A 27,766-nucleotide genomic window follows, 5' to 3' on the forward strand; every position below is an offset into this window, starting at 1 on the left:
ATGCTACATGCCTGTTTTCAGTTTTCTGAAAGGTGAAAAAAAAACTTGATGACATACAATATTTATGTCTACAGGGAATACAGAGAACATGTAAGTATAAAGGTATATATGTAGGCTTATTTTGACGGTGTGTGCTATTTAGTAGTTATAGAAACTTCAAAAGCTTTGCTTTTGACCTATTTAGAAATGCCTAAATAAGAAACGCTTTATATTTTCCTGTTTCACTAAGAGGACTCATAATGGCAGAGGTTTTATACTGAGAGGAAGCGAGCGTTAAGCAGTGCATTAGACATGCTATAAGTTTGGAGTATGCTATGAATTTGTGCAAGATATCATGCACAATACTTTCACATCAACATGAATGTTCACTTTTTTCTTTTGTGAAAAATAATGTACCAAGTGTTCTACAGAGTCATGCTTGGACATTGTTTTTGAACAAAATTGTTTTCTGCAGCAACGCAGCATTGTTTGTCAACTATTTTGGGGAGGGAATGTGATATCATTACGCTGAGGGTGTTGATTGGTCAGGAGTATCTACACAAGTTTTTGCACATGCTTACAATGTACTGGATACGAGGAATATCAAATTTGAAATGTTTGTTAGAGGCAAAAAAAATAGACAAACTTGTATATTAAAATTTTGTTTCGTGTGCAACTGACACAAAAAGTGCCGTTTAATGGTTTACAAAAAAGCACCGTCTCACATCGCATTTCTGCATTGTGGCGAAACCCTTTATATCTACACAGCAAAACTCCCGATCTCAATTTGCTCAGACTAGCTGTGTTATCTGTTGCAGTCGCAATAATTTTTCAGCTGTTGGCGCAACGTGCAACATGGTTGAACAATGCTGTCAGAAATTACAATGGCAGCTTGCACTACCAAAGCTACAATGTACAGAAAGGCTCTACCATTACAACACTCATGCCATGTTTTGACTCGAAACAGCATGACATCTCAATGGGCGTGTGAAATACTAAAAGGTATGCCAATTTTTCTTATCTGCTTTTATCTTGAATTTGTCAGTTCAAGAACTCCTGGCATGCATCTATTATCAAATTTCTTTTTGAATTCATCCCAGGACAATAACATGGACACATGGCAATGCAGAACTTGGTAAAAGTTTTGCTGCAGAGTTTCTTATAAGACAGTGCTGCAACATGTGCATTTGTAATGATTCCTCAGTGACAGAGTTTGCCAAGATTTGTTACAGAAAAAAAAACAGCAAATCAGCATAAAGCCCTTTTTCTTTTCTTTTTCTTATTTTACATGTCAATGCCAAGAGACGGTTGTGAAGCATGCCATAGTGGGAGCTCCGAGTGAATTTTGATCATGCAAGGTTCTTCAATGATTGCTAGAATATAAATGCACAGGTGTTCTTGTATTTTGCACCCACTGAAATGTTACTACTGTGGCCGGCAGCCAAACTCCCAACCTTGTGCATAAAAGCACAATGCCATAGTCATTAAGCCAGCACCAAGGGTGGCTTGAAGTGTTACGCTATATTAAGACAATGGCATATATTGAGCTGGTGAGAATCACGGAGGAAGGAAATGTAGGAGAGGCCCTGACGTCACTCGTTGTGAAGCCGCGATGAGGCCGGAAGTCGGCCATATTGACTGGGCAAATTCTCCTCTCTTCTTTACATCCCAATGTAAAACAGAAGGCACGACTCTCTCCGGCTAGGAAAGCACGTGAGCTGCGCAGAGCGCTTGTCCTGACGATCCGAAACTAATGGAACGGGGCTCTACGCTCTGGGCCAGCGCGACAACTTCGGCATAATCATTTCGTCCGAGTATTAATAGCGAGTATCAGCTCACCGACAACGAAGCAAGTACAAGATAACGCGCGCTAGATGCGCTGACAACGGCGAGTGTTTTCACGTCGTTAATTCAGCAACTGTACAGACAACACAATCGGTTGTGCGCCTTCTACGGTTGCATTCCGCCACGCGGCCAACGCAGCATCCGACCACTGTGTCAGTGTTACGCGTGAAACTCACCGGCGTCAGCATTCTGCGACCGTGGTGACTTCGAGCGCGGTGCAAGTGACACTTGAACGCGGTTGCTGTTACGTTGAGATTACATGCAATGCTGAGGGAAAGTATACGAAGCGGAACAAAAAAGGTGTTTTAATACACACATGCAAGTTGTCACTGTACACACACAACACCAACACGAAACTACGTATGTGCACATTGCGTCTTGCTGGGCTCAACAGCGACGTCCGTAGTCAAAAGCAGGAGCACTGCCCAACCGTCACTGACCTGCAAGGCGTTCGTCGTCGTTCCGCTTCCTCATCGTGCCCAACGCAATTTCGCTGAACACTAATTGCTTCATCCGTGTCATCCACCGCACGACACATGGATATGCACTCGTTCTACACACTGTTGAAACCCCGTCACGGACAAAAAGATTTGTAAACGTTGCTAAGAGTACAGTAACTGCCAAGAGAACACTGCGTAACCAATAACGCGGCGCAGAGCACGGATATTGTCCACCATGGCTCAGCACGAGACCTGGGGAGGCACACATGCCACCGCCAGCCGCGGCCGCTCACTACTAGACCGGCTCCCCTGCGCAACACGTAACCACAGCAACACCGCCATTATGCCCAGTGAATATGGCCGTCATGATGTCATTTCCTCTACACTTTTCACGTAGCGCGCCGGCTGGGCATGCCCTCTCCTACCTTTCCTTCCTCCGTGCTGAGAATAGATGAAAGTCAGGTGAAGCACGAAGCCATTCGCTCAACACATAGTGCACTGTGATTGGCTACTATCCAGTCAGCCAGCTGCAGCACAATATACGTTATAGTCTCTGCTTGCACAACATTAGTCTGAAAGAATTTGCTTCATGTTCATGCAAAAAGAAATTCTGGTGAACTTATCAAAGGGAAACTGCTGCAAATGCCAAACATTTGTGACTAATGCTGCGTACTGATCACACAGCCCAACAGTAGCTAACAGTTAGCCAGCACTATGGTGCTGGAACACTAGCCAGTGGTTGTGGTAATATGCATACAGGGGCTTCATACTAATATAGCTTTTATTCATTTATTCATAATATCTTACATTGCCCACTGAAGGGCATTGAGTAACGAATATAAAAAAAAATTAGCACCGAATAAAAAGGTTATAAATAAAATTTTACAGTTAGTACAGTAGAACTGATAAAATCTTGGAAAACAAAGAAGGAAAGAGAAGAAATGACAAGGTTGATACCATTCCTGTCATTTTTGTACAGTATAACATTGTTATACATTATTATCAAGGAATGTAATAAGGTTACTAGAAATTTTCTTCGGTGATATATGTCTTTCAGAAGACTGTTCCAATGTACAATAACTTGAGACAATGATTACAAGTTAAATGCCTGCTTTTGACCATGTATGCACATGAAACTGAAGGGAATGCTAACGCCTTGAGACGTGTGCACAGGAGCATGAATTGGCAGACGAGATTTAATAATAACAAACATAAAGGAGCAGTCATGCAGTGGCTTTTCAATGGCTGAAGTCACAAGTTTTTTTTCAAACTTTATTTATCTCCCAGTTTATATCTAGTACTCATCTTTATATGACATTTCATCTGTATGTTTCACTCGTGTTTTTTCTTCAATGTTGTCCTGAAAATGGCACTTTTTAGGAATACTATTCATAAACTGTTCTTGAAACCCCAGCTTACTTACCACACTTTGCATTCAAATAGCGCTACCAGAAGTGCAAAAGATGGTGCAGAAGCATCCTAAAAAAAATGCCCCCACCTTCCCGAAGGGAATCGTGAAGAAATGCGAATGCATTGCATAGTGTTCATAACGGCGTTTTGCACATGAGAACCTAACGTTAGAAGAATAATGTTCTTCTTTTTTTTTTTCTCAGAATGCAGCCAATAGCGCCGTTTGCCCCATGTGGTGTTTTTCTGTCACGAGAAATGTGGTATGAATGTCCAGTTTTAGTAGCAAGCATGCCCAGTTAAAAAGTACTATGAAGTGAACAAAACAAACGGTGTTCTCGGCGTTGATGTATCACAGCGGCGTCTCAAGCTGTTGCTGACAGCTGCCGATGCCGAAGCTTGACATGGTGGGGGCTCCGCTTGCTAGGGGTGCATGCACCCACAGCTGTTGCTATGAGAGAGCGCGGTGGACGGACCCCAACAGATGCCTGACATAGCTCGACTAAGAAAAGCGTTCGCATTTAAAAGCATAAAACAAAGAAAATAGCAAGGCCGAGTAGGAGAAGACACACCAACCTGGGCACGAGCTTGTCCGAATCACAGCATAGTTCAAGCAGGCCAAGCAGCACCCGGGACACGTCCATGTGTGCTTGCCAGACCGTGAATCCCCGGCCAATCAGGTCGATGGCCGCTCGGCGTAGTGACGTGTGTGCAGGTAAAGCTGGAGTTGCAGGCGTCAGCAGCAAGTACGACAGCGCCTGGCCTGCGTGCAGTCACGCAGTATGTTTACCAACAAACTCTTGGATCGTTTCTCATGTTTTATATTGTAATATAGCACTGTAAAAAAGCTATAGTTCATTACAACCTCAGAAATAAATGTAAGCTTCGCCCACAGAACCGCTTGCGGCGTGCCTGCTTTTCTCCTGTGCACGAGTCATGCTCGCTAGTTCTCGTTTGAACCATAAGTACTTTTTCTTGGCTCATGTAGATACTATGCATATCAGGAGCTAAAGGTTCGTCGTTACATTGCACTTGGCTGAGCAGCGATTTTGCAACCTTGATGACATTTACAGATGTTCAAGTTTCCGACCTGGAAGCAGCGATGCAAATGCTCGTCTTCATGGGAAAGACAACTATTTGGATCTCTTCAGAAGGAATTGATGTAAGGAAGGTGAGCATGGGTGGTTGAGTAGAGCATTTATGCAAATTGTCTGTGGGAGGGACGGTGATGACAGTAGGAGGAGCCAACATTTTTCAAGTGCGGAGCAGTTCAGGGGCCTGGGTTGTCGTACGCTGTCGTTGCTTGGCATAAAAGGGAAGCAAGCGAGACATACAAAGAGAGAGAAAGAAGGAGGAAAATAGCCGAAAATATAGAAAAATATGGAAATAAAGAGAAGAAAGAAAATATAGGAGATAAGAAGCAAAACCGCAGAGAAACAAAGAAGGCTACTGCCCAGCTCTGCACTTCTTTTAGGCTTGGCACCCTTATGTGTGAAGCTGCCTAAAGTTTTTTTTTTTTTTTTCATTAAGTTGTATCCAGCTACAAGTACACATAATAAACTAGTCACACTCCCAGCAGTTCCAAGATTGGCATCGAGAACTAATAGACTCATATTAAAGTTACTTCGTTCTTTCATGCAGCGATGCGTCGCCATCATCGTACAAATGATGCTCATTCAGGTGGACTCACTGGTGTGCCAGGCGAGAGAGTAGTTGGTGGGCCCAAATCCATCCACGACAGACTTCTTCTTCTGGTCGTCGGTGCCCTTCCGCTTGCTCTGTTCAATCTCGTGACCGTACTCTGCACCGATCACACCCAGAAGAACAATGGCCGTCGACTGTTTGCGGCGGGCCTCAGCAGCGCTCCAGGCGTGCTTGGTGGTCGCCTCTCCGCCTAAACACAGAGCAAATCAATTTTCGAAATGCAGAAACCTAGAACAGCTGATAATAATTGGTCATAAAGAAGCTAAGGTGTCCAAACATGAATAAAAGAGAAGAGAAGGAGAGAACACCAATGGCGTTCGTGTTGTTTTCTTGTTTCCGCTTGCACGCATTACTTTTGAATTAATTTGAGAGTATCAACGCGCTTGCACGTGCATTGAAACTCTCAAAGCACTGGAGAGCTTGTGAGAAACAAGAATTAAGCTAACAATATGGCCAACTAGAACATACCAATAATGCCGCAAAGTGCCAAGCTCGCCTAGTTGGTGAAAGTCTTTTTCACTGCACCATAAGAACACATACAAAAGAAGACAGGAAGATGTGCAACATCTTCAGAATCGGAAGTGAATTTTATTAGGCTTGCTGACAGGGAGCTGCAATATCTAGATGTGATATTGTGATGGCAGCGTTCTTGTATTAGTACTTTGGATGGCCAATGAGCTGATGTCATGAATTTTCGTTCACTTTATGTAATCTTTCACCAAATAAAGTTCAGTTGTAGGCCTGCATGCAACCTGCTTCTCTTATCTGAGTTTTTAGCATTGTAAAAAACTTTTCAATGTACCAAGAACGTAGAGAATTAAAATGGAATAAAGTGACACCCAGTAGGAAGTAAAATAGGTAGTAAATTAAAATTATATGTGATGCATTCACATATATCTTTCTCAAAACCCCCGTCATTATTTAGAGCAATAATAATCCCAAAATATTTATATTTTGTCGGTACGCGTTCAAGAGCTGTAAGCACAGAGAAATAATAATACACATCTGAATGCACACGAGACGACATGCTCCTCCTGTCATGATTGCACATCTAATGCTGTTTGGGCATAAATAGGCACCACAACATACCAGTCACTCAAGTTATTTATACTAGGTTATATATTTGGTTTGTTCACACATGCATCTTGTTGATAAATGACGATCAAAAGCCACACCTTGGAGAAAGGGCAAACTGCTTTAGAAATTTTCCTTCTCCTGACCTTCTCTTTCTTCCTCGTCTTCTTCCTCGGACGAGTTCTGTCCATCGCTGGTTCTTATCGACTGGGTCTCGGCCTTGGGCTGGGGTCCGGACGGTGTGTTCTGTCCCGAGGAGGCCCTGCTGCTAGCCGCACTTCCTACCTGGTAGCTGGCCACGTTACCCTGCAGGCCGGACATCAGGGCGATGCCACCGTGCAGAGTTAGCTGCTATAGTACTACTAGAAATCAGTCTCTGGCATATAAGCACCTACCAAGCACCTACTGTGTCTTGCTTATGTTTCTGTGCCTGTTTCAAATGTTGTACCTCTTATGTCTAATACCAGATGTCCCAGCTATGTTAAAATAGAACACATTTTCTCAGTCCCTTCAGGTTCCTTTTACTGAGAGTCTTTTGCATTCCATTTTTTTTTCAAACTGCAAAGAAAGCTCGCAAAATACCACAAACCCCACGTCACTAGCGAATTCTCGCACCATGAACGTACGGTTCTCAGCCATGGTTTGAGCAAGTAAAGTCAGCTGCGGCCACAACTCAGCTTCGTTGCAGCGGTCGGTAGGTGTCATAATACCAATGGTGGAAAACGTAACAGGAACACCAAGGACAACTAAAATTCCTTCAGTGAGAGAAAACTATACCGTACACCCAAAAAAGTAGAAAAAACCCGACAATTTAAACCAAGGTTCCAGGCACACACCATGTCCCAAAACTAAAAAGCTATTCAGAGTTTGATCACTGGTTGATGGCCTTGACTTGACAGCTCTGGTGCTGGGATGAAGCCTTGTCTTGTCCGTGAAGAACGATGCTTCATCAGAGCACGACCATATGCTGTATCATCAGGCCCCGTAGCTGGTGGTCATTACTGTGTCAGGTACTTGCAGCAGCTGTATTGCTTATCTTCAGGTATAGCTGCAGAACATCTGCATGTCCTCAGGAGAAAGGTCTTCTGGGCCTAGCTGGTTGCCCTCCTGGTCACGCCCCGCAGGTCACAGTACGCTGCTGCAAAGACTGGGGCACCTTGCCAGCAGCTCTGCTGGTGGACTTGGAATGAACGCCTTGCCACTACTACCACAGCTTGTCTGCGCCTCTTGACATTCGAATCCCCTCGGCCCTCTTTCCTTCCCTCTGCCAGCCACGTTGCCTCTTGAGCCCGTTCTCCAACCTCTTCTTTGTTTTTTTTGTTTTTTTCAACGTTTTTTCAATGTACCACCTTCCTCTTTCTTTATTCTACTTCATTTAATACTACTCTTATTTTATTTTATTTCTTCATCTTGTTCTCTCTCTTCTCCCACACGTCAACATACTCATGACAGTAGGCCGATAAGTTGGCGGAGAGTTCTCGGCCCATTGCCCGCTAGTTGGTGTTCATGACTGTGTAACTTGTAGCGAAGGCGGGCCACGAAACCACTGCAAACGTATCGGCCTACCACTGCAACAAAGCTGGAGCCGCAGCTGATTTTCTTCGCTCAAACCACGGCTAAGAGCAGCACGTTCACTCCATGCGAATACACTAGTCATGCGAGCATTTTTGTATTTCACAGGCATTCTTAGCTGCTTGGAATAAACGGCACAGGTGAGACTTTCCTTATCACAAATAAGGAAAGGTTGTTTTTGGGGATGCTCTTAAACTTTGCAAGTCTCATTGATTGCCTCAAGTCAACATTTAAAAATTTAGTTAAATAATGATAATTAACAAATTAAATAAAAAACAAAAATTGCTTGTGGGGATGGAGGTGGCTGTCAGCATTACACAACTGATCTCACTTGCCTGCCAATAATGCTGTATTCTTTAACTATTTCCTAATAATAGCTGGGACACCTGGTATAAAAAAAGAGTTAAACCATAATATAAAAAATGATGAAATTTCAGAATAATGTAATTTTCTAGTATTCCAATTGTGATAAGTTTATGTCTGTAGAACAATATATTTTAGCTTGATGTTAATGAAGGATGTTTCATCTATGATTTAAACAAAATAAAGTTTCAGTAGCATATCATACCCTAGCACATCATACTGTGCAGTCCTTCACCAGGATAGTTCCCTATTTTTTACAATCTGGACCTTGTATCAAGGCCTCATATGGTGATTTCCGTATCACTATGCATCAAGCGTAAAGCAGCAGTAACTGTAGAGTGTAGAGGCAGTAATGCTAAATGCAATGAGCTCTGAATTATTTTGCAAGTGATCTGTTGGATGTTTCTGATAAGATTATCTTTTAGATAATCTCATTTAACAAGAAAAAAGATGTTGCCGCATGTTTTGGTTTTAGAACATCGTGAATGCTTTTCATGGTCCCAAAGTTGCGAGGAGTTTATGAGGAATAGGCTAAATGCCAAGTAAAAAGAAGCCAACAGACAACTTTACAGCAAATTAGATTTCCCAGAGAGTGCACCACGGCTGTGACATGTTCATGAAGAAACCTGGCAACACTTTTTGAGCATGGTCAGAAAACGCTGCCATTTTGCAGTCAAGGCTGCCAAGAAATGTGAGCTAGAACACTATAAGAGAGCATGTGGCTTGGAAGTTGCAATTAATTCTAAACGTCAGCCAGAAATAGCTCTCTCTTCTCTCAACAATTGGTACCTTAAACTGAAGTGGCAACATTATAAACCTAAAGTTCATTATTATTTGGCAACTCGAGCACCGATAGGAGCACAGTTACCACGGCTACTGCAAGATGCTATAATGAGCACGCATGCACGATCGCATTGAAAGTAAGCCACGTGTTCAACCAAAAACAATAACAAAAAGATAACGAAAGTGCTCAAAGTTATGATGCACTGGAGAAGTGCCGCAGCTTTCTGCCACCTTTTCATCGCCTATCTGCATAGATATTAGTGCACTCACTGGTACGAAAAGAGAGTGCTCATAGTGTGTGGTGAATCCCTGTAGCTCTGCTCGTGCTTGACGTGTTCTAAAGGTTTTGGAGCAGTCGATTTGTAACTTTTTTAACAAAGCAATTCGATGATTAGTTAGAAAAGTGCACCACGGCTCCTTCAAGTAGCCGACCAACCTTTTTATAGCTGCTTGCAGTCACCCGCAACAACACTATTGTATCAGTAAAAGCCAACATTCTGAGAGAAACTTGACTAGCAAAACTTCCGTTGAACCAGTGTTATAAACAGCAACCAAAATATGGTTTGCCGTATTAAATCTTTTTCAATTCTTTAAACTTGAGGGATGTGCACTGTGGTGAAATACATGAATGAGGGCACTGTAAGTCAGGCAGTCCCCTCTCACCTCACTTCCATACATTTTTAAATGGGAGCCATTTTGCTTTTGTGATGGGCATGCGACCAGTTTCAATGTTGTGCGCTGATTGTCCTATGTGGAGAGCAATGTCTTACCCCTCTGGGCAATTTCCAATGTTTCAACAGAAAGTCTGAGCAGTGGAATGTGCACGACACCTTCCTTGCACTAATCACCACTGAGGGCTGGGGCTGCATTTATTTTGACTCTACACATCTAATATGGCCACTGTGTTAAAGAGTTGGTCAATGCGGCATCAAATTGTAAAAACATTCACCAACCTTTAAGATCAGCGAAGTTTACATTTTTCTTACTGAAATTAGTTTTTTTTAAGTACTTCCCCACTATTCGGACATTTCTTGTAGCACCTCTCGTGTGAAAAAGATAAAAAAAAGTTGGCTGTTATGCTTTGCACACACACAAAAAAAAGCCAAATTTCAGTGTAACAAATCTTATATATAGCAAATTTCCAATTTATGAGCTTAAACTGTGTTGTGGTTTGCATGCTGCCAATGTGCATGCCCCCATGAAAAGCTTTTTTTGAACCTTCAACAATATTGTTGGGTCCCAAAAGATATTGTACTCTGACTGAATTTTCCTAATAAAAATCGAACTTAAACTGGAGTGTTCCATTATTTGTTACCATTTACCAATGATACATGTACACACACAGCCCAAGTGCCTAAGTTATTGTCATGCAGTAACCAAAAAAAAAAAAACACCGTGTGCTATTTCGGCGAAGACTGAACCACAGTAACAAATAGGACATCACTGATGAGACATGTCGTTGAAAACTCGTAACAAAAAAGTGGCATTCTGAAACTACTACTTAGCATTCTACTGCACACGGAGTTAATGCAGCCTTTTTTCCTTGGAATCAAACTGTGCAAAGCGTTTACCAGCTGCCACTATAAAGGGTAGTATGCAGACACTATACTATTACAGAAAATATAGTTAGCATAATATAGCAGACAATACAGGCCTATAATGCAGAGAGTACCCTAGAAAAACATTGTGTAGAATATAGTAGAGAATAGCATAGTTCCGACTTTTTAAAATGTGGTAATGACTGTGTTACTGACAAAAAAGGACGCAAGATTGCTTTCAATGAAAAAAATGGCATTTCAAAGGGGCTTTTTTAGAAGTTCTTTCCATGAATTTAAAGTTGGCATTAGTAGATTGCAAGAAAGTGCAGAAATCTGGAATAAGTATTGGTTCTAAGGTAGCTCAGCTTTTTAGCGATTTATACCTTAGCAAGATTGACAAATGTTTGGAAGTAAACTTAGGTTAATTCTATATATAAGGTATTTCGTTATGTGGACGACCACTTGATTTTACAGCAAGAGCTGTTATGAGATCACAATTTGAGTCCCGTGTGGCACCATGGTTGTCCGCCACCGCTGTTCGTAACCATTATCGCACGAAATAAGTAAAAAAACCTAGTACTAAGGACACAGTGGGGCTTGAGCCCGGGTTCGCTGTGTACCAGCAAAGTATTCTACCACTGAGCCACGCCGATGCTTGGGACTTGTTCGCAAGCTTACCTTAGGCAGACTTGATTTCGGGAAAGGATTCGCGTTAATATGAGTTATAAAAGCGTTTTGTAACAGCAAAGGAACAACCAGTCGTCACACAATGCGCTTAGTGTAATGAGTGGGTCGTCGAATGCTCCAACCTATTACAAAAGCTTCTTCTTGTTCCCCTATTAACTGTGGCACATGCCCACTTCAGGATAATCCCTCATCGTCGTCAGCCACTACATAAATATTTGGCACAAAATTCCTTGCTAGTGTTTAGCGGATACCATGCTTCTCAGAAGAATGACGAAAAATAGCATAGAGAATGCCAGCCTACTACCAAGAAATTATTATTATTAATGTCGTAGTGGTCATCAAGCAAGAGTGCTTGCAACAGTTACCCAATAAGTTATTAGAAAAGGCTATGAAAGGCCGCTCTTCTAGCTTTCGCTGTGACTGTGCTGCACCTTCTGCGCAGGCCTGGCGTTTTTTTTTTTTTTTTTTTGAAGTTATGAGTATTTTAAAACTGTGGTAACATCAGAGAGCAAGAAATTTGAATTAAATGAAGGAGCGCTGTACTTCCCTAAAAAAATTGCCTCAGAACAGTGCAATACAACTTCTAGACATTTCTATAACGTTTCAGAACCCCAAATGCTGGCAGTGTTATCCAAGATCTTCAAAACCACTCCTAAATTTCTTGTCGTAGCACTCACAGGTTGTCAAAAACGGTACAGCCATGTCTTGCCCAAGTCTGCCCTCAAGAAGTCATGTCAGCACAAAATGAATGATAGCATTAGCGCGCAGGTTGCGACTTTTTTTAGATGTGGGTTATCCTTTAGTTGCAGTGGCCACTGTTACTGAACCTTTCAAAAAGTAAATTATGTTAAGACTGAGCATGATTGCAGAAAATGATATGAATAAACATATTATAAGTATACCGTACATTCATTGCGTATCTCGGAGGCGAAAGAAAGTAGGAAGTAGGTACAGCGTTGATGTCATTTTTATGCCTGCCAGTAAGTTAGGCAAGATTAGTACTGCAATGCAAAGAGAGAATGAGCGAGTAAAAGGCAAGAAAAGGACCAACTTTTTTTTTTTTTTTTTTTAAACACACCAACCAATTCACCAATTTCCGTACAAGTGTAGTTTAGAAGGTCCCTTTCAACTGCGGCCGCTTCTATGATGATGTTTGATGTTTTGTGGCGCAAGGGCCATATCGTGGCCAAAGAGCGCTAGTTCATCTTACTAGAGATATGAACAATGATTGTGATAAGCAACTGTATAAGGTCCATAAAATTCCTCGTGCTAAGACGGGTAAAACGTAGAAGTAATAAAATTATGACCATGCCATGAAAGGTGTGTGGTGTTAGAGGATGACAAAAGTTTGTGATATTAAAAACGATGGTGGACGTGTATGGCATTAGCACAAGTGCCTCACTTGTTCACACCCTTGCGTCCAAGGACCGTGAGGTGAGTGCTTTGTTGAGTGTAGCCACCGCAGCGGAGACCTCTCTGGAGAGGTCATGCTAAGGAATGCGCGGGTATATGATATGAAAAGTACGAACCTGTTTTAAAAAAGCTAACAATGATTTATGTGTAAAAAGTGGTTCCCTACCGACGAACATTGGAGGATGAAGTGGTATCTGCTGTCGTTAGTGTAATGAAAAGTGTTGTCTTCTTAGTGTGTCCATTTCTTTACACTTAATTAGAATGTGAAGTACGGTGAGCGCTTCTCCACATCTTTCACACAAAGGTGGATCTCCACCAGGCAAAAGAAATGAATGTGTAGTGTATGTATGTCCCGTTTTTAACCTTGTAAGTATTACTTCTGTGTGGCGTGATTTTGATACTGGTGGCCAATGACCAAGTTGCGGCTTGATGACATGCAATCTGTTACCTGTGTGTGTGTTTTATGTGCTCTGCCAATAAGCCCTGGGCTTTCGTTTTAGGAAAGCTTCAAGTCGAGTGCAGGAACTGGTATCGATGTATTGCTAGCTGTTTTGTTGGCGGATCCAGCTAGCTGGTCCACCAGAACGTTGCCTTGTATTTCGCGGTGTCTTGGCACCCAGCAAACTACAACATGCTGCTTGAATGATTAGTGTGTGCATAGGAGACAATAAAGTGAGACAAGGACAGGGTTTTTGTGCTTTTTCGGTGCTTTCAGAGCTTTTACTACGCTTAGGGAATCTGTATATATTATTGCCTTCTGTAGTTTTATTTGTTTAATGTGTTTAACAGCCGCAAGTATCGCATAGGCTTCGCCAGTGAAAATGCTTGTATCAGTGTGCAGAACACCGGCTTCCGAAAAGGATGGGCCGACGGCTGCGTACGAGACAGAAGTGTTAGACTTTGAAGCATTCGTAAAGAACTCAGGACGTGTATTTATGTTGTAGTTCAAGGAAGTATGTCTGGATGTGTGCAATTGGTGCATGCTTTGTTACCTCCAGGAAAGACACGTCGCAATATATCGCCTGCCACTGCCACGGTGGCAGGCATACTGCGGGAGCCATCAAGCGGTGTTCGAGTGGCACACCGGTTTCCTTCGCTAGGCCCCTCACACGGAGTGAGTAGGGCTGTCTCATAGAAGGCCGTTTTTCAAGCACAGCAAGGCATGACATGTCATTAATTGTGGAATGTGATGGGTGATTCTTGTCTGCATTTACATTAAGGTAATATTTAAAAGACATGTAACATCTCTGTAGGTGGAGCAACCATTGGTTCAATTCCACGTACAGGCTCTCTACGGGGCTAGTGCGAAAAGCACCCGTAGAGAGGCGAATGCCTAGATGATGAACAGGATCAAGCATTTTAAGGGCAGTAGGTGTCGCAGACTGATATGATATTGCCCTATAGTCTAGGCGGTTAGGTACGAGGCTTTTATACAGATTCATTAAACACTTCTTGTCGCTTCCCCACGTTGTGCGAGACAACACTTTTAGAACGTTCTTAGCTTTTATGCACTTGTTCTTTAAGTACTTGATGTGTGGTATGAAGCTTAGCTTAGTGTCCAATATTAGGCCTAAGAATTTATGTTCAGTATTAACAGCAAGACGTTGCCCATGCAGCTGAATATCAGGTTCGGAATGAAGGCCTCTCTTCCTGGAAAACAAGACACACATGCTTTTCTGTGCATTCAGCCGGAACCCATTTTCTTCTGCCCAATGGGAGACTTTGTTCAGACAAAGCTGAACCTGCCGCTCACACATGGCCAGATTACAAGACTCAAAACCAAACTGGACGTCGTCGACGCATGTGGAGTAAAAGATATTTTGAGGGACAGACAAGCGTAAAGAATTCACTTTGATAATAAAAAGTGTGCAGCTAAGTACACCACCTTGTGGCACTCCTGTTTCTTGGACGAATGTTTGGGAAAGAACACTGCCCACTTGGACATGGAATGTCCGGTTTGACAAGTAACTTTCGATTATAGTTAAGCATCCTGCCACGCACGCCAAAGTGGGGCAGATCTCTTAATATTCCAAAGCGCCATGCCGTATCATAAGCCCTTTCCATATCGAGGAACACAGAAAGAAAGTATTGTTTGTGGACAAAAGCATCTCTGATCTGTGCCTCGATGTGAACAAGGTAGTCGGTGGTGGATCTACCTTCTCGAAATCCACACTATAATGGGTCGAGCAAATTGTTTGTTTCAAGAAAATATACAAGTCGGCAGTTTATCATTTTTTCGAAACGTTCGCACAAGCAGCTTGTAAGTGCAATAGGCCTATTACTCTAAACTGAAAAAGGGTCCTTGCCCTCTTTCAAAATGGGAATAATAATCGCCTCTTTCCAAAAAGAAGGGATAGTGCCAGAAAACTAGATAGCATTGTACAAACAAAGTAAAGTTTTTTGCATTTCAATTGGGAGGTTTTTCAGCATTTCATACAGCACACGGTCGGAACCAGGGGTGGAATTACTGCAGGAGTTTAGTGATGTTTGGTGGTCAGTTAAGCTGAAAGCTTGGTTGTATGCCTCATATCTAGTAAATTTGTGTTCGAGTTTCTGCTTTTCTATTCTTGTTTTGTATTTTTGGAAAGCATCAGTATAGTGTGCTGAGCTAGACACTTGTTCAAAGTGTGCACCCAGGAATTTCGCCTGATCTTCCAAGCTGTCACCATGAGTGTTTACGAGTGGGGGTGAGTGTACTTGTCTTCCTGCTATTCTACCAACCATGTTCCAGACTTTAGCCTCCTGTGTATATGAATCAATTCCTGATAAGAACTTCTGCCAGCTTTCTCTTCTGGCTTGCCGATGCGTTCTCCTGCCTTGAGACTTAATTTTCTTAAAGCTGTCAAGATTTTCGGCTGTCGGTGAGTTCCGAAGCAACCTCCATGCCCTGTTCTGCTCCTTTCGCGCATTCCACCATGGGACACGTCACTTGCCAGGCATACCAGATGTTTGCAGTATTTATTTGGCTGCTGCATCAATAAGAAAAGCTGTGAAGTACTGCACAGCTTCATCTATGTTTAACCTACATATGTCAGTTCAACTTAAACGAGTAGTGTTGTGAAACTGTTCCCAGTCTGCTTTGTTTATCAGCTATTTGGGAACATGTGGAGAACATTCATATGTTGTTGGTGAACTCAACACTACAGTAAAATGGTCTCTTCCATATGGATTATTTATGATTTTCCATTTCAGTAGGGGTAGAAGTGAAGGAGATATGATGCTGAGGTCTATAGATGAGCAAGTTTTGTTGGCGACATTATAGTATATGTTGGCTCTTTCCTATTCAATAGACAGGCACCTGAAGAGAAAAGAAACTGTTCAATGAGACGACCTCATACAACACAGCGAGAATCTCCCCACAGACTGCTATGTGCATTTAGGTCCCCAACGAGCAGATAAGGTTCAGGTAGTTCGTTTATTAAAGACTGGAATTCACGTCTTTCAAGACGGTGGTGCGGAAGTATGTACAGAAAGTAGACGGTGACGAGTTTATTTAGAAGTACTGCTCAGACAGCCACTGCTTTAAGGGATGTCTGGAGTGGTAAATGTGTACACGCTACTCCTTGATTTACCATAATGGCCACGCCACATGATGACGCTACAGCATCATCTCGGTCTTTTCCGAATATGACACAAGCCCGTAGAAAATTTGTATTGGAGGATTTTAGGTATGTTTCCTGTACACACAGCACTTGTGGTGAGTGTTTCTGTAAGAGCTCTTGGATGTCGTTGAGGTTTTTAAGGAGTCCTCTGACGTTCCAATGCATAATTTGTGTTTCCATATTGGAAGTAAAGTAGTGCTGAGTGTACAAAATGGGTGTGTCTGCTGTTTAAGCTGGACATTAAGACTCAGGTAACAGGGCCGTAATCGGGACCCGTTATCAGCTTTTTATTTTTCTTGGCGCTCTCCAGAAAGCTACGCCGATCTTTTGGCATCAGGGGTACCCTGGTATCTATAGCCTCCTCAGCGGCACATCGTGCCCGCATTTGCGAGCTGGTGTTTCGAGCTTGGGGCCTCGCCTGGTGAGCCGAGGCCTTTATATCTGCCAACCCTGAAGTCTCCTTCACCTCGGGAGGCGTAACCTTTGGTCCCATCGAAACAGAGGTCAAGAGGACCTCCTTTGCTGCTGGGTTACCCTGGCTGCTGCAAGAGCTTGCAGCAGCCGCTGGTGTGGCCGTGGGGACAAGTGGCAGGGCAGCCTTGGCTATTCCAACCATGGGGGGGGGGCACACTGTGCTTGGCATGGGCAGCTGCCGCAGGCCATTGTAGCGCTGCGTCCTGTTGCACTACATCGGCGAACGATGGTTTATTTGTGAAAAGACCAGATACCTGTTGTCGGGCTTCTCAAAAAGTCATGTTTTGTGTGATTTTGATTGTAACTATTTCTTTTCCCTTTTTCCATGTTGGACAGGTTCGGGAGAATGCAGGGTGGGCACCATCGCAGTTTGCGCAGTGGGCCCCATCCTCCACCTTACAATCGTCTGTGGCGTGTCCTGTGGTGGCGCACTTTCCACAGGTGAGTTGGCCGCGGCAACTCTGAGAGCCGTGACCAAAACGCTGGCACATAAAGCAACGTCGTGGGTTGGGGATGTAGGGTCGCACATTTAACTTCAAGTATCCTGTTTCGAGATGTTCAGGCAGGGTAATGGTGCTAAACGTCACAATTATGTGTTTTGTTGGGACTTTCTTCCTATCACACCTAATTTTGATTCTTGGTACTTGTGTCACCTGCTGGTCCTTCCAGCCCTCTAGGAGCTCACCTTCAGTCAGGCAAAGCAAGTCTTGATCGGACACAACGCCTCGGGAAATGTTGAGTGAGCACTGTGGTGTAATTGAGATATAAATATTTCCAAACGATTCTAGTTTCGAGAGGTTTTCATACTGGGTCTGACTTTTTATCTCGAGGAGGAGATGTCCCTGGCCATTCTTGTAGCCTGGTAACTTGGGCCAAGTGCAGGGGTGAGGCATTTGAAGACAACAAAAGGCGAGATTGTTCTGCCGTTCTTTTCAGCAGTTTCACAGTGGATTACATGGTAGCGGGGAAAAGTCTGTTTGGGTTTTCTGAAATAATTATAAATGTCTTCAGATCACCCTCTCTTCGAGAGAGGAGGATTGTGCAGTGAAGGAAGAGTAGTAAAGCCATAAAATAGGTGTAAGTTCGGCAGCCATGCCAGCCACCCATCGTGAAGCCCAACACGGGGACGTGACAGGTCCTAAGATTATATGAGCCATGTCAACATCAGCTGTTCACAGCCACTATAATCAAATATATTGTGCACAAGACAAAGCACATACACAAGGTTAACCCTTGCCGCCAAGAAAAATCGGAAGTAAATGGAAGAGGGAAGACAGGATAAATTTAAAGAGGAGAAAAGACTAAGTTGTAGACAGAGAGAGAGATAGGAAAAGGCGACTGCCGATTTCCTCTGGGTGGGTCAGCCCAGGGGTGCCGGGGCCAAAGGGGTGTGTTGCCTCTGCCGGGGGGCCTTAAAGGTTCAATCACCCGGCGTCACCTCAACCCCCAGGATTCCCTTTTCTCTGGACATGGCAAAGCCACGCACGGCTAGGCGTGGGAGAGAGTCAAAACCCCTCAGTTGGCTCGGTTCCGTGGTGTCGCTACACATCAAACGCCTGCTTTCACAGACGCCCCTGCGGGGTGCGGCCGCTTCTATGTTGGACAGACAAGATGCTGTATTAAAGGGACACTAAAGGCAGAAAGTCGACGTTTATTATTGAAATACTGGTCCAGAAACCTCATGGTGCTACTTGTGTGCGAAGGCAATGCTTATTTTGCAAGAAAATGATGTTTTAGCGGTCTGCACCACGTTGGCGCACTTTAATTCACCTTCTTGAAAGTGGTCTTTTAGAAGCCACTGTTGCCATGCCCAACGTTGCCCGCCTTTGGCGAGTGGCTGCCTACACCAGTAGTAGCAGAGCGAAAGTAGCATGAGCCCCACAGCAACAACAGCCATTGAACAATTTTCAGCGTGCTCGGTTCAACTGGGTCATGCTAGATGCACCAGCTATCCAGCCTAACCAGGCGAAAACGGAACTTTTGAACTATTCGTGCCATTCCCCATAGTAACGCCAGGCGGTTATTTTTTCTATAAATCAAACAGAAACGAACAAGCAGCATTTTATTACTTCTCTTGATGCACAGAAGATTCTTTTTTCATTGCAGCTTGTTTGATTACCAGGAATTACTTGTAGTTGATCGCTTTAACGTCATATGGATCATTTCCAAAATTTTTCCCTTGTGACACACATGATGCGATACATTTAGCTCAATTTCTTGATAAGTAGGGCACTGGAGTTGATAATATTGCCCTTTTATATGCTGTCATACATTGAGATTCCACTCTGACATGAATCGTTACATAATTTTAAGTGTCCCTTTAACCAGAGATTACTGTAACATAAGAGATTGCTAGCCATAGGCTTATCTTCTAGTCTTTCTTTACATTGACGAGTACGCAAATGCACGCCAAAGTTCGATGAATGCAGTTTTGCACCAGCATAGGAATGATCAAACGCATCTGATGATTAAAGCATGGATATCAATATTAATGGAAGTGCATTGCATGAGCTGACTGTTGATTAACTAGCATAAAAATGAAATCAAATGCGTTAAAAGGTATTTTTCACATGGACTCCTATGTCTGCCAGATTGATGGGTTCCCATATTGCATGGGCGAGTGCAGATAAGCTTTCGTGCCTTCTTTTTCGGCCTTTGTGCATCTCTTCAGTTGTTAGATGGCGTTTGTGGTGTCCTGACTACTTTCTTGTGCCTGTGCTTGGCACGCCCGGTCTTTCAGAATGATTATCTACCAACTAGATCAGCTCTCTGTTATTCTAAAGAATATTGGTTTGCATAGCTGCCAAGTTGAACAATTCTAAATCAGGAATATTTTCGCAACCGGGGGTGTCCTGCCAATTTATTTGCCTCCTTTTTTTTTTTGCAAAACAACAATGGCAAGGGGGGGGGGGGGGGTCGCAAGCATAAACACTGGCACTGCGGTCTTATAATGGATTGGAGTGGCTGAAAACACGAGGGTAGGGTTTCCCAACAAGAGTGCAAGTCTTAAAGGGGGGGCACAAATACTCCTGAAATATTGCATCATCAAAGTTTGACTGAAATATTGCTATTGCGTTCAACTTTTGGGGAAGCTTAAGGGTGCCCTAGTTTTTACGTCTTTATTGCCTTTGATCCAGCTGCGTTAGCCCCATGTTCTAGGACCTTTTAAATCGCTAATGCATTATCACGACCACGGTTTCGTGCGCGGCCATTGCGGCAAACAGTAGTTGCATTTTCAATCCACGTGCCCTGGCTGTGCACGTGCCGTCAAAACTAAGTCATTTTCAAAACTAATCTGCCACCCTTTTATCCGCAGCATTTGCAGAAAGCAGCGTCGCTTTGACTGGTCAAACCATACATGGACGTGTCAAGGGCGACTTCAGTTTCGTCCACAGCGGCTGTGGCAAACAACCACCCCACGCATTGTAGAAGACGGTGCGTGTGCTGGCCGCATGCGTACTTCCAAAGCTTTGAGCACGTTGCCTTCATTTGACAGTTTTGGTACTGATGTATATATCACCCGCAACCATGAGGAGAAGTGTTCGGAACATTCTAACTTTGGCGCAATGGACGCACTGAAATCTGGCTATGGAATTTCACGAATACGTATCTGCCCATTTCGTATTCCTGAAATTTCCCTGTACGTTTAGACGAACGCCTTCTAAATTAGTTTACAATAAGATACGATGGCTTAGAAAAATCTTGATCAAACTGACCAGCATTTTTTACAATGCGGCCACATTGGGCACAGAAATTCGATTTCCGGGAGATTTTTATGACAACCGTACAAATGTAAGCAATGGTCAAAATCCAGGAGTCTGGGAACTTGGCAGGTATGGGTTTGAGACTTGCCTCAAGTGCAACGGAGCTTGGACTGCCACCACCCATGCCAGAAGCCGGCTGTGGCATCTGACCCGGCTGAGGTGTCGGTGGGGTGGGCCCAGCGGTCGAGGCAAGAAAGGCCTCGCCGTAGTTCGGCAGGTATACGGCCCACTCGTCCACAACCATCTTGCGGCCCTTGGGGCCAATGCGCCGGAGTTCCGCGAGCAGCAATGCCTGGGCTGCCTCACGCACCTGGAAAGTAGCCGACCCAATCACCATGAGAATAAACCTGTGCAAATAAGCATGTAGTCTAAATATTTGAACAAATATCAGAGTATTGTATGGGTCTCAAACTCCTTAGAGCTACCGGATGACAAACATGAAACTAGGTCCCGCAAGGGTCAGGAGCGTCATCAAGGTTGAAACGATGAGGAGGGGGGTGATAACTTTCTTAAAACAATAATACTGATTTCCAGGTTGACTGAAATTTAAGAATCGATTTTGAAATAAAATTTTTGTTAATGCACGGTTATGGTTCAACATATAGTGACCGCATGGGGTGCGTGCTAGAAAAGTACTTTAAGACAGTCTCATCTTTCTAGTTTGCCTAAACAAAGTGTTGTTAATCGCAATGGGTGAGTAAATAGGACAATACAGTTTATAACAGCAACAAATACTTCACTCCTCCTGAAGCCGTAGGCCTCCAGCGAAATGCCCGAGGGCCGCATGCTGCCCACGGGCCACGTCTTTGAGACCCCAGCAGTATTTGAATGAGCCTCAACATTGACTTGAATTTAAAAAACACTTGGAAGTATTTGAAATGATCGAAGATTTGTTTTACTGCCCGTAACCCGTTCTAAAAGTTGTTGTGATGGCCCCACAGGGCCACATGCTGTCAAACTGCCTATTGAGGGAATATTCCATGCTGGCAGAAACCCACACTTACAGGTGAAGTTTGGATATTACCTGCACCCTGATGAACCTTTTTGTAATGTTTAAAAGCATGCTATATAGACTGACCTGGAATAAGTATAGCAGATTTTTAAACGCAAGAAACTAAATTGCTTAAAAAGTGTGCCCCACAATTATATTCGAACTGTGCTACTGCCCAAGTCTGCTTCAAAATTATTTTATACAGATTACTAGAAGGCATGCAAAAGCTTTCAAATATTTTTTCTACGGTGTCCACTATTCCATTCGATTTGCACCGAAATTTCAGCACTCAAAGTATTGAAACTTCTGAAAAACAATTTTAACCCTATGAGTGTTTTTGCCATGAATGTAAGGCGGCGGTTTTCTGTTCTGCAGTTTCCTTGTTATATGGATACATTTCGAACCCTCCTCTTAACATTTCCCACCATACTGATGATGCACCATACTGAGTAGCTCGATGGGAGCTACTTGCACCTTCTATTACTTACAAGAAGCGATTGAAATGATTGTGCTAACTTCTTGCTGAGATAAACGGAACCGATTACTAGTATCAGTATGTTGCGTGGTCTGCGGCAACGTGAATGGCCTTTCGGCTTTTCGTGGTTTCGGTTTCGCCATGTGATCGCAACGAAGGTGCATGAAAATTTATATTTATATTTATTGGCACAGAAGTGGTGGAAGTTGAGTCCCATCTTTACTGACGCCGCTCTTAGCTTGTTTATCATCAACACTCGCGAGGTATTCTTCTTTTCCTCAATAACCGAGTTCACTCTGCCTAAGGCAGTCCTGGAAGAAGGGAAGGTAGATGCGTGTTATGTGTGCAGACAGCAATAAGGCAATCTGCATACGCTCGTGATTCAAGGAATACCTTGTTCTGAAATACTAGTGAACGTTTTGTTGTTCTGAGTAATGCTGACACCCAAAAAACTGTCAATTTCTTTATTCAGTTTTTCCCTATTTTACACATTTCATACATTCAAAAACTACAATAAAGTAACTCGACCACCTCGAAAAGCTTTTCTCAGAAAAATCCGACACTCAAAGGGTTAACATTTCCATTCATCAGTCTGGCAGCACTCAAGGCACGGCGTAGGCTTTGCTCAATCAACCCAGTCCTGTACTTTCTGCAGCCCACAAACTTCTTGATTTAATCTGCCCACCTTACTTTGTCTGCCATTTGCAGATTTGCATTCTCTTGGAATCCATTCTGTTACTCTTAACCCTCTTCTTGCTACAGATGAACTGAGCTTGTCCACGCAAGGCCACTCCTACTAAAGATGAGCTGGGCTCATTCACCCCATAACAACCATTAGGGAGTGCCGCAGTTAAACTACCCCAATTTGTTTTGCTGTGTTCTCTTTGGCTTCATCGGATAGCACAGTGAAAAAAATAAGAATAACATGCTCAAAGCATGCATTTTGGTTGAAAAAAAGAGTTGATACACGTAAAGGAATTTGAAAACGATAACCTTTTTTGCACGCTAGTGGTGTGTGCGTGCTGGAACAGCACGGTTCAGGAAAAAAAAATGCCCTTGTTTGCCAAATTTACGAAAAAGAATTTCAGTTCTTGTGTGTGTGTGGCAGCAAGTGCACATAGCAGCCTAGTTTCTCTAAATCATTGCATTTGAACGACTTCATCTATAGCGTATTGGTCCGATGTAAGCAAAAGCCCACCATTGCATCCAAAGTTCGCTTTCACGTTCTCACTTGAGTTTTGAAAATTTCTAACAGATATTATTCGCACTGGAGACTGGACAAAACAAGATATTTTCCATAGAGAAGTGCAGTGAAGCTTATCTTCCGCACATCACAAAATTTTTTTTCTCATGCATCTTTCAAATGAAGTGTCCGATTAAAGAAGAGCTGTGCAAATAGAAATATTTTGAGTGTGAAGCACATTAAAATATTGAAGTGCAAGTGCAAATTCAATTGAATATTTCTCGAATATTTTAAAAATATTTTTCTCATACTTTACAGTAAAAGTCGAAGAAAAAAATTACATTACCTCCTACTAAATAGAACTTGTGGGGATGCGAAGCAGTGCTGGTGTTCACTTGTTTCCATTTGTGGTTTCCATTTGTATTTTTACATGTATGTTTCATTTGTGTGTGCAGTTGTGTATATGTCGTGCTCACTACCTGGCCCTTGATTCTGTACTGGCTATCGTCATGGGTCAGGCGTCAAATGCTCATGAACAGCAGGCGAAGCGCGATGATCTTCTTCAACCACAATCAATTCGAGTAGGTGTTGGGGCTTCAATCGGTAGTGGTAGCTATGGGTCATGCTAATCACGGGGACCTTGCCAGACGTTAATGCTTCCCTGCACGTAGAGCACACCTTTGCGTTGCCTCACAGTTTTACGGTCTTCAGCTCAGTGTTGCCTTTCGCTGCTTCGCAAGCCCTGAGTTCGGGCCTTCAGCTCCCTCCCCGTTGCCGCCGCTTACATTCAGCTTCGTGAGCTTCGAGTTCGGGATTCGCTAACCACTGTTTTTGTTTCTTTGCAACTTCACGAGCTCGGAATTCGGGGTCTACTTGGCGCTGCTCACATTTACGTTCGGCTTCATGAGCTCTCATCTTCTGCTCAGCAGTGTTGCTTATACTGCTTGCGCTAATGTTACTGATACTGCTACAACTGAAGCCAACCTTGACGTCCACAGAGCCGTTGCTAAGGAGAGTGCAACGTAGCGAGCGCGGGCAGCATTATACACGAATGCACAACTGTGGCAGAGAGATAAACGGGAGAGAAGAAATGAAGCGGAGGCAGCACTCCACCACCTCTTTGCACTCACGCGAGGAGAGAGGGAAAAGGTGGCGTATTCGTATTCATAAGCACATTCTTATTAGATAGTGAAACAAAAGTGTTTCCTTTGGCTACGCTGCTCAAGCACAGGCAGGGCTGGGCTTGTAAAGAATGAGGCAATGCAGAGGCTGAATGGTATTTATATACAGTAGACTCTCAGTAAAGGGAGCCTGAAGGGACCGGGAAAACACGTTCCATTTAACAGGAGTTCCGTTTACTGAGAAATGAACATGGGTGCAGAATACAAGCCCGAAATCAAGCATTGCAAAGGCAATAGTTCCATTGAGCCAGAAGTTTCGTTTAAAAGATTTCTGTTCACTGAGAGTCTACTGTACATGTTTTGTTGTTGACAACACTTTATGCATGAAAGGCTAAGATGACATTTATTCAGCCTCTCCTCCTCTGTAAAAGACCAACTGATCTGGCAGACAAAAGTGTGCCCCTTTGAGTCTGGAGTTCCAAATCTGCCTCATAGATGTCGATATTTAAAAACATCTGAAATTTTAGATGCCAAAAATTTTCAGCGTTCAATTCTTTGGACTTCCTACCCAAATGTCTGGTTAGGAACAGCATTAATTGAGCCCTTATTTCTGCCCCATCTTTCATCTCTATGTTGGAATCAGCGCTTACCCAAGTGATACACTTGTGATTGTAGCAGAGCCTGAAAAGCAGCTTTGCCGCAGTACAGAAATGTAATGAGGTAAAGCATATAAAAATCTGAGAGGGCACTGTCAATTGACTGTGTTCGAACTATTCGAACTTCTGTGGGAAGCTCGAATAGTTAGAATAGTAAAATTCCAGTGTAAGTCAAACCAAACAGTCAACACTGCTTGAAATTTTCACACACTCTTACTTTTTAGATGTTTTAAGGCACGTAAATGAAATAAGAAAATAATCAATATTTTTGGAACGTTTTCAGGCAAAAAATATTAGCAGAGAAAAGGTTAATAACCTGCGGTTGTTTTGCCTACGTGTCACGTGCCCTGCTCAGGTCCATTTCTTCTTCCTGATTTCAACTATGATGTCCTTAAGACTCGTTTGTTCCCTGACCCACTCTGCTCTCATCCTGTCCCATAATGTGGAACCTATCATTTTCCTTTCTGTGGTTGCTATGTCGTCCTCAATTGAAGTTTAACCCTCTTTGTAAGCCTCCAGTTTTCAGCTCCGTGTAAGTATCAGCAAGATACAGCTGCTTTATACCTTCCTCTTGGTTTCATTCACTATGAATGAAATCACAGCGCTTCTAAAAGATGTGTATAAACCCAATTCCTCAAGTGAACTTGAGCCTATTAAAAGATTAACGACCATAGCCACATCGTGGCGATATTTCAATTTTTAGACAAGGTGACATTAGATAAGGCAGCGGACAGACACTACAAAGAGTGCATCGTAATTATTTAAAAGATGGTGGGACCTTTTAAAACAATCGCATGCCACTATGGCAAATTGATTCAGCTAGCAGTTTTTTTGCATTCCGTGACCCAATTTGCTGGCTGTTAAAGTCACTTCTGGATACACCTTAACCGTGAGCCATTTCAAGGCCTGTAACCCCAACAAGCTAGGTCTACATGAAGCTGGTTGAGGACGTCTGTAAGCTTGTCATCGAGATCCGGATATTTTTCTCATTTTTGGCCAGCAGAAACTTGTCTAGGTCGGTATGCAGCTGGAAATTTCTTACTTTCCTGCACCACTTATGGTCACAGGTTTTGGGCACGCACAACAGAAGTGACATAGTTGTTTTTGGCAAGTGACATAGCTTTCCCTTGATATGAGCTTTCATAATAAAAGGGGCACTTCACCCTTTTCGCTTCACTGGGAACAGATTTGATGCAGACAGACCCTGATCGAGCATGAAATTGGCATGTATGAATCACCTTCAAAATGCGTTATAACGCCATATTGGTAGCCATACTCAAACAGTGATGTGATGATGTTACAATGTACATCTGTCACATATGGTCAGCTGTTGTACTACCTCAAACGTGGTTTCGGTCTCATATTCGATCAACTCATTTTGTGAACAGTGCTTTTAAAATAATGCCTCGCTTCTGCAAAATCAGCATGGAATATAAAATTTACTGTTATTAGCTAAAGGTGCAAAAATGTAAAGCTTATAAGGGGGAGGGGGGCATACCTCCAGGCAGCGGTCCTGCCACCGGCGGGCAAGCATCTCGACCTGGGGTCTCTTGAAGTCGGGGGTGCGCACCAGGTCTGGCAGCAGGACGCAGTGCAGAGCAGCCAGCAAGCTCCAGCCTTGCTTGATGTGAGCCTGCTGCTGCGACAGCACTTCCTGGATCACGGCCAGGGCGCCACTGCTGTCCACGCTGCCACCACCACTGCCTCCTCCTCCTTCACCGGGTGACATCATGAAGGCCCGGCTGTCCGCACGGCTCAGGCGCCTGCGTCAACCGCCAAGCAAGTGGCGCACTCTCCTGTTTACCATATTGTATTCAATGTATTTACGTAATTGCAGGTCAACCAATTGTTACCTAAACTTGAAATGTGAAGTCAGGGGGTCGACTTACTGTCAAAACCAAAACTAGTGGTACTTCACTCTAAGGGCCACTTTCTCTTTATGGAAGTATTTAGGCCTTTGCAAATATTGGTGTGGTTGAAGTATTCAAATGAATGCTGCAATTTTTGAATTCACTCCGAAATAAATGTAAAAGGACACTAAAGCCAAATAACAATTTATGTCAGAGTGAAAGCTCAATGTATAGAAGCATCTAAAATGGCAATGTCATCAACAGCAGTGCCTTACTTACCAAGAAATTAAGCTGAATGATTCACACGACGTGCACCACAAGTGGTACATTTGCTAAATGATCCTGATGATGCAAGAGTGTCCGCCTACAATTAACCACTAGTAATCGAACCAGCTGTAATAAAATAAAAGCTTTCTGCCCATCAAGAGACATAATGAAATGCTGCTTATCCATTTCTATTTGATTTATAAAAAAAAGAACTGCCTGGTGTAACTATGGTGAATTACGTGAGCGGTTCCAAAGTTCAGTTTTTGGCTCGTTAGATGGTGCCATCTAGCGGGGCTCAGTTGAACCAAGCAGGCAGAATGATGGCCTTTGAGATTGCCAAAAATTGTTCAATAGTCGTTGTTGCTACTGTGGCTCTTGCTACTTTTGCTCTGCTGCTACTGGTGTAGGCGGCTGCATAGTAAAGAGAACATTGGGCACAATAACAGTGATGTCTGAAAGACCGCTTTGAGGAGCGGCTGATTTGAAGTGCGCTAATATGACGCGGGTTACTAAAGCATGACTTTATTTCAAAATAAGCACTTCCTTGGCACAAAAGTAGCACTACAAGGTTTCTAGAC

At 43.3% G+C, this 27,766-nt stretch overlaps 1 protein-coding gene across 2 annotated transcripts in view; it reads right to left on the bottom strand.

Moving 5' to 3' along the window:
- Rbcn-3B (WD repeat-containing protein Rbcn-3B) overlaps nt 1-27,766 on the bottom strand; it is a 169,444-nt gene that overhangs the window by 12,482 nt on the left and 129,196 nt on the right. For both annotated transcript variants that reach the window (XM_037423573.2, XM_037423571.2), the window contains 5 exons: nt 26,570-26,834; nt 20,734-20,955; nt 6,596-6,755; nt 5,362-5,565; nt 4,248-4,434 (listed from right to left, as the gene is read on the bottom strand). In XM_037423573.2, the coding sequence (XP_037279470.1) occupies nt 4,248-4,434; nt 5,362-5,565; nt 6,596-6,755; nt 20,734-20,955; nt 26,570-26,834 (1,038 nt within the window). The remainder of the gene's footprint in view (nt 1-4,247; nt 4,435-5,361; nt 5,566-6,595; nt 6,756-20,733; nt 20,956-26,569; nt 26,835-27,766) is intronic.

This window comes from Rhipicephalus microplus, chromosome 4 (genome assembly GCF_043290135.1).
Source record: "Rhipicephalus microplus isolate Deutch F79 chromosome 4, USDA_Rmic, whole genome shotgun sequence".
In the NCBI taxonomy this organism is placed as follows: Eukaryota; Metazoa; Arthropoda; class Arachnida; order Ixodida; family Ixodidae; genus Rhipicephalus; species Rhipicephalus microplus.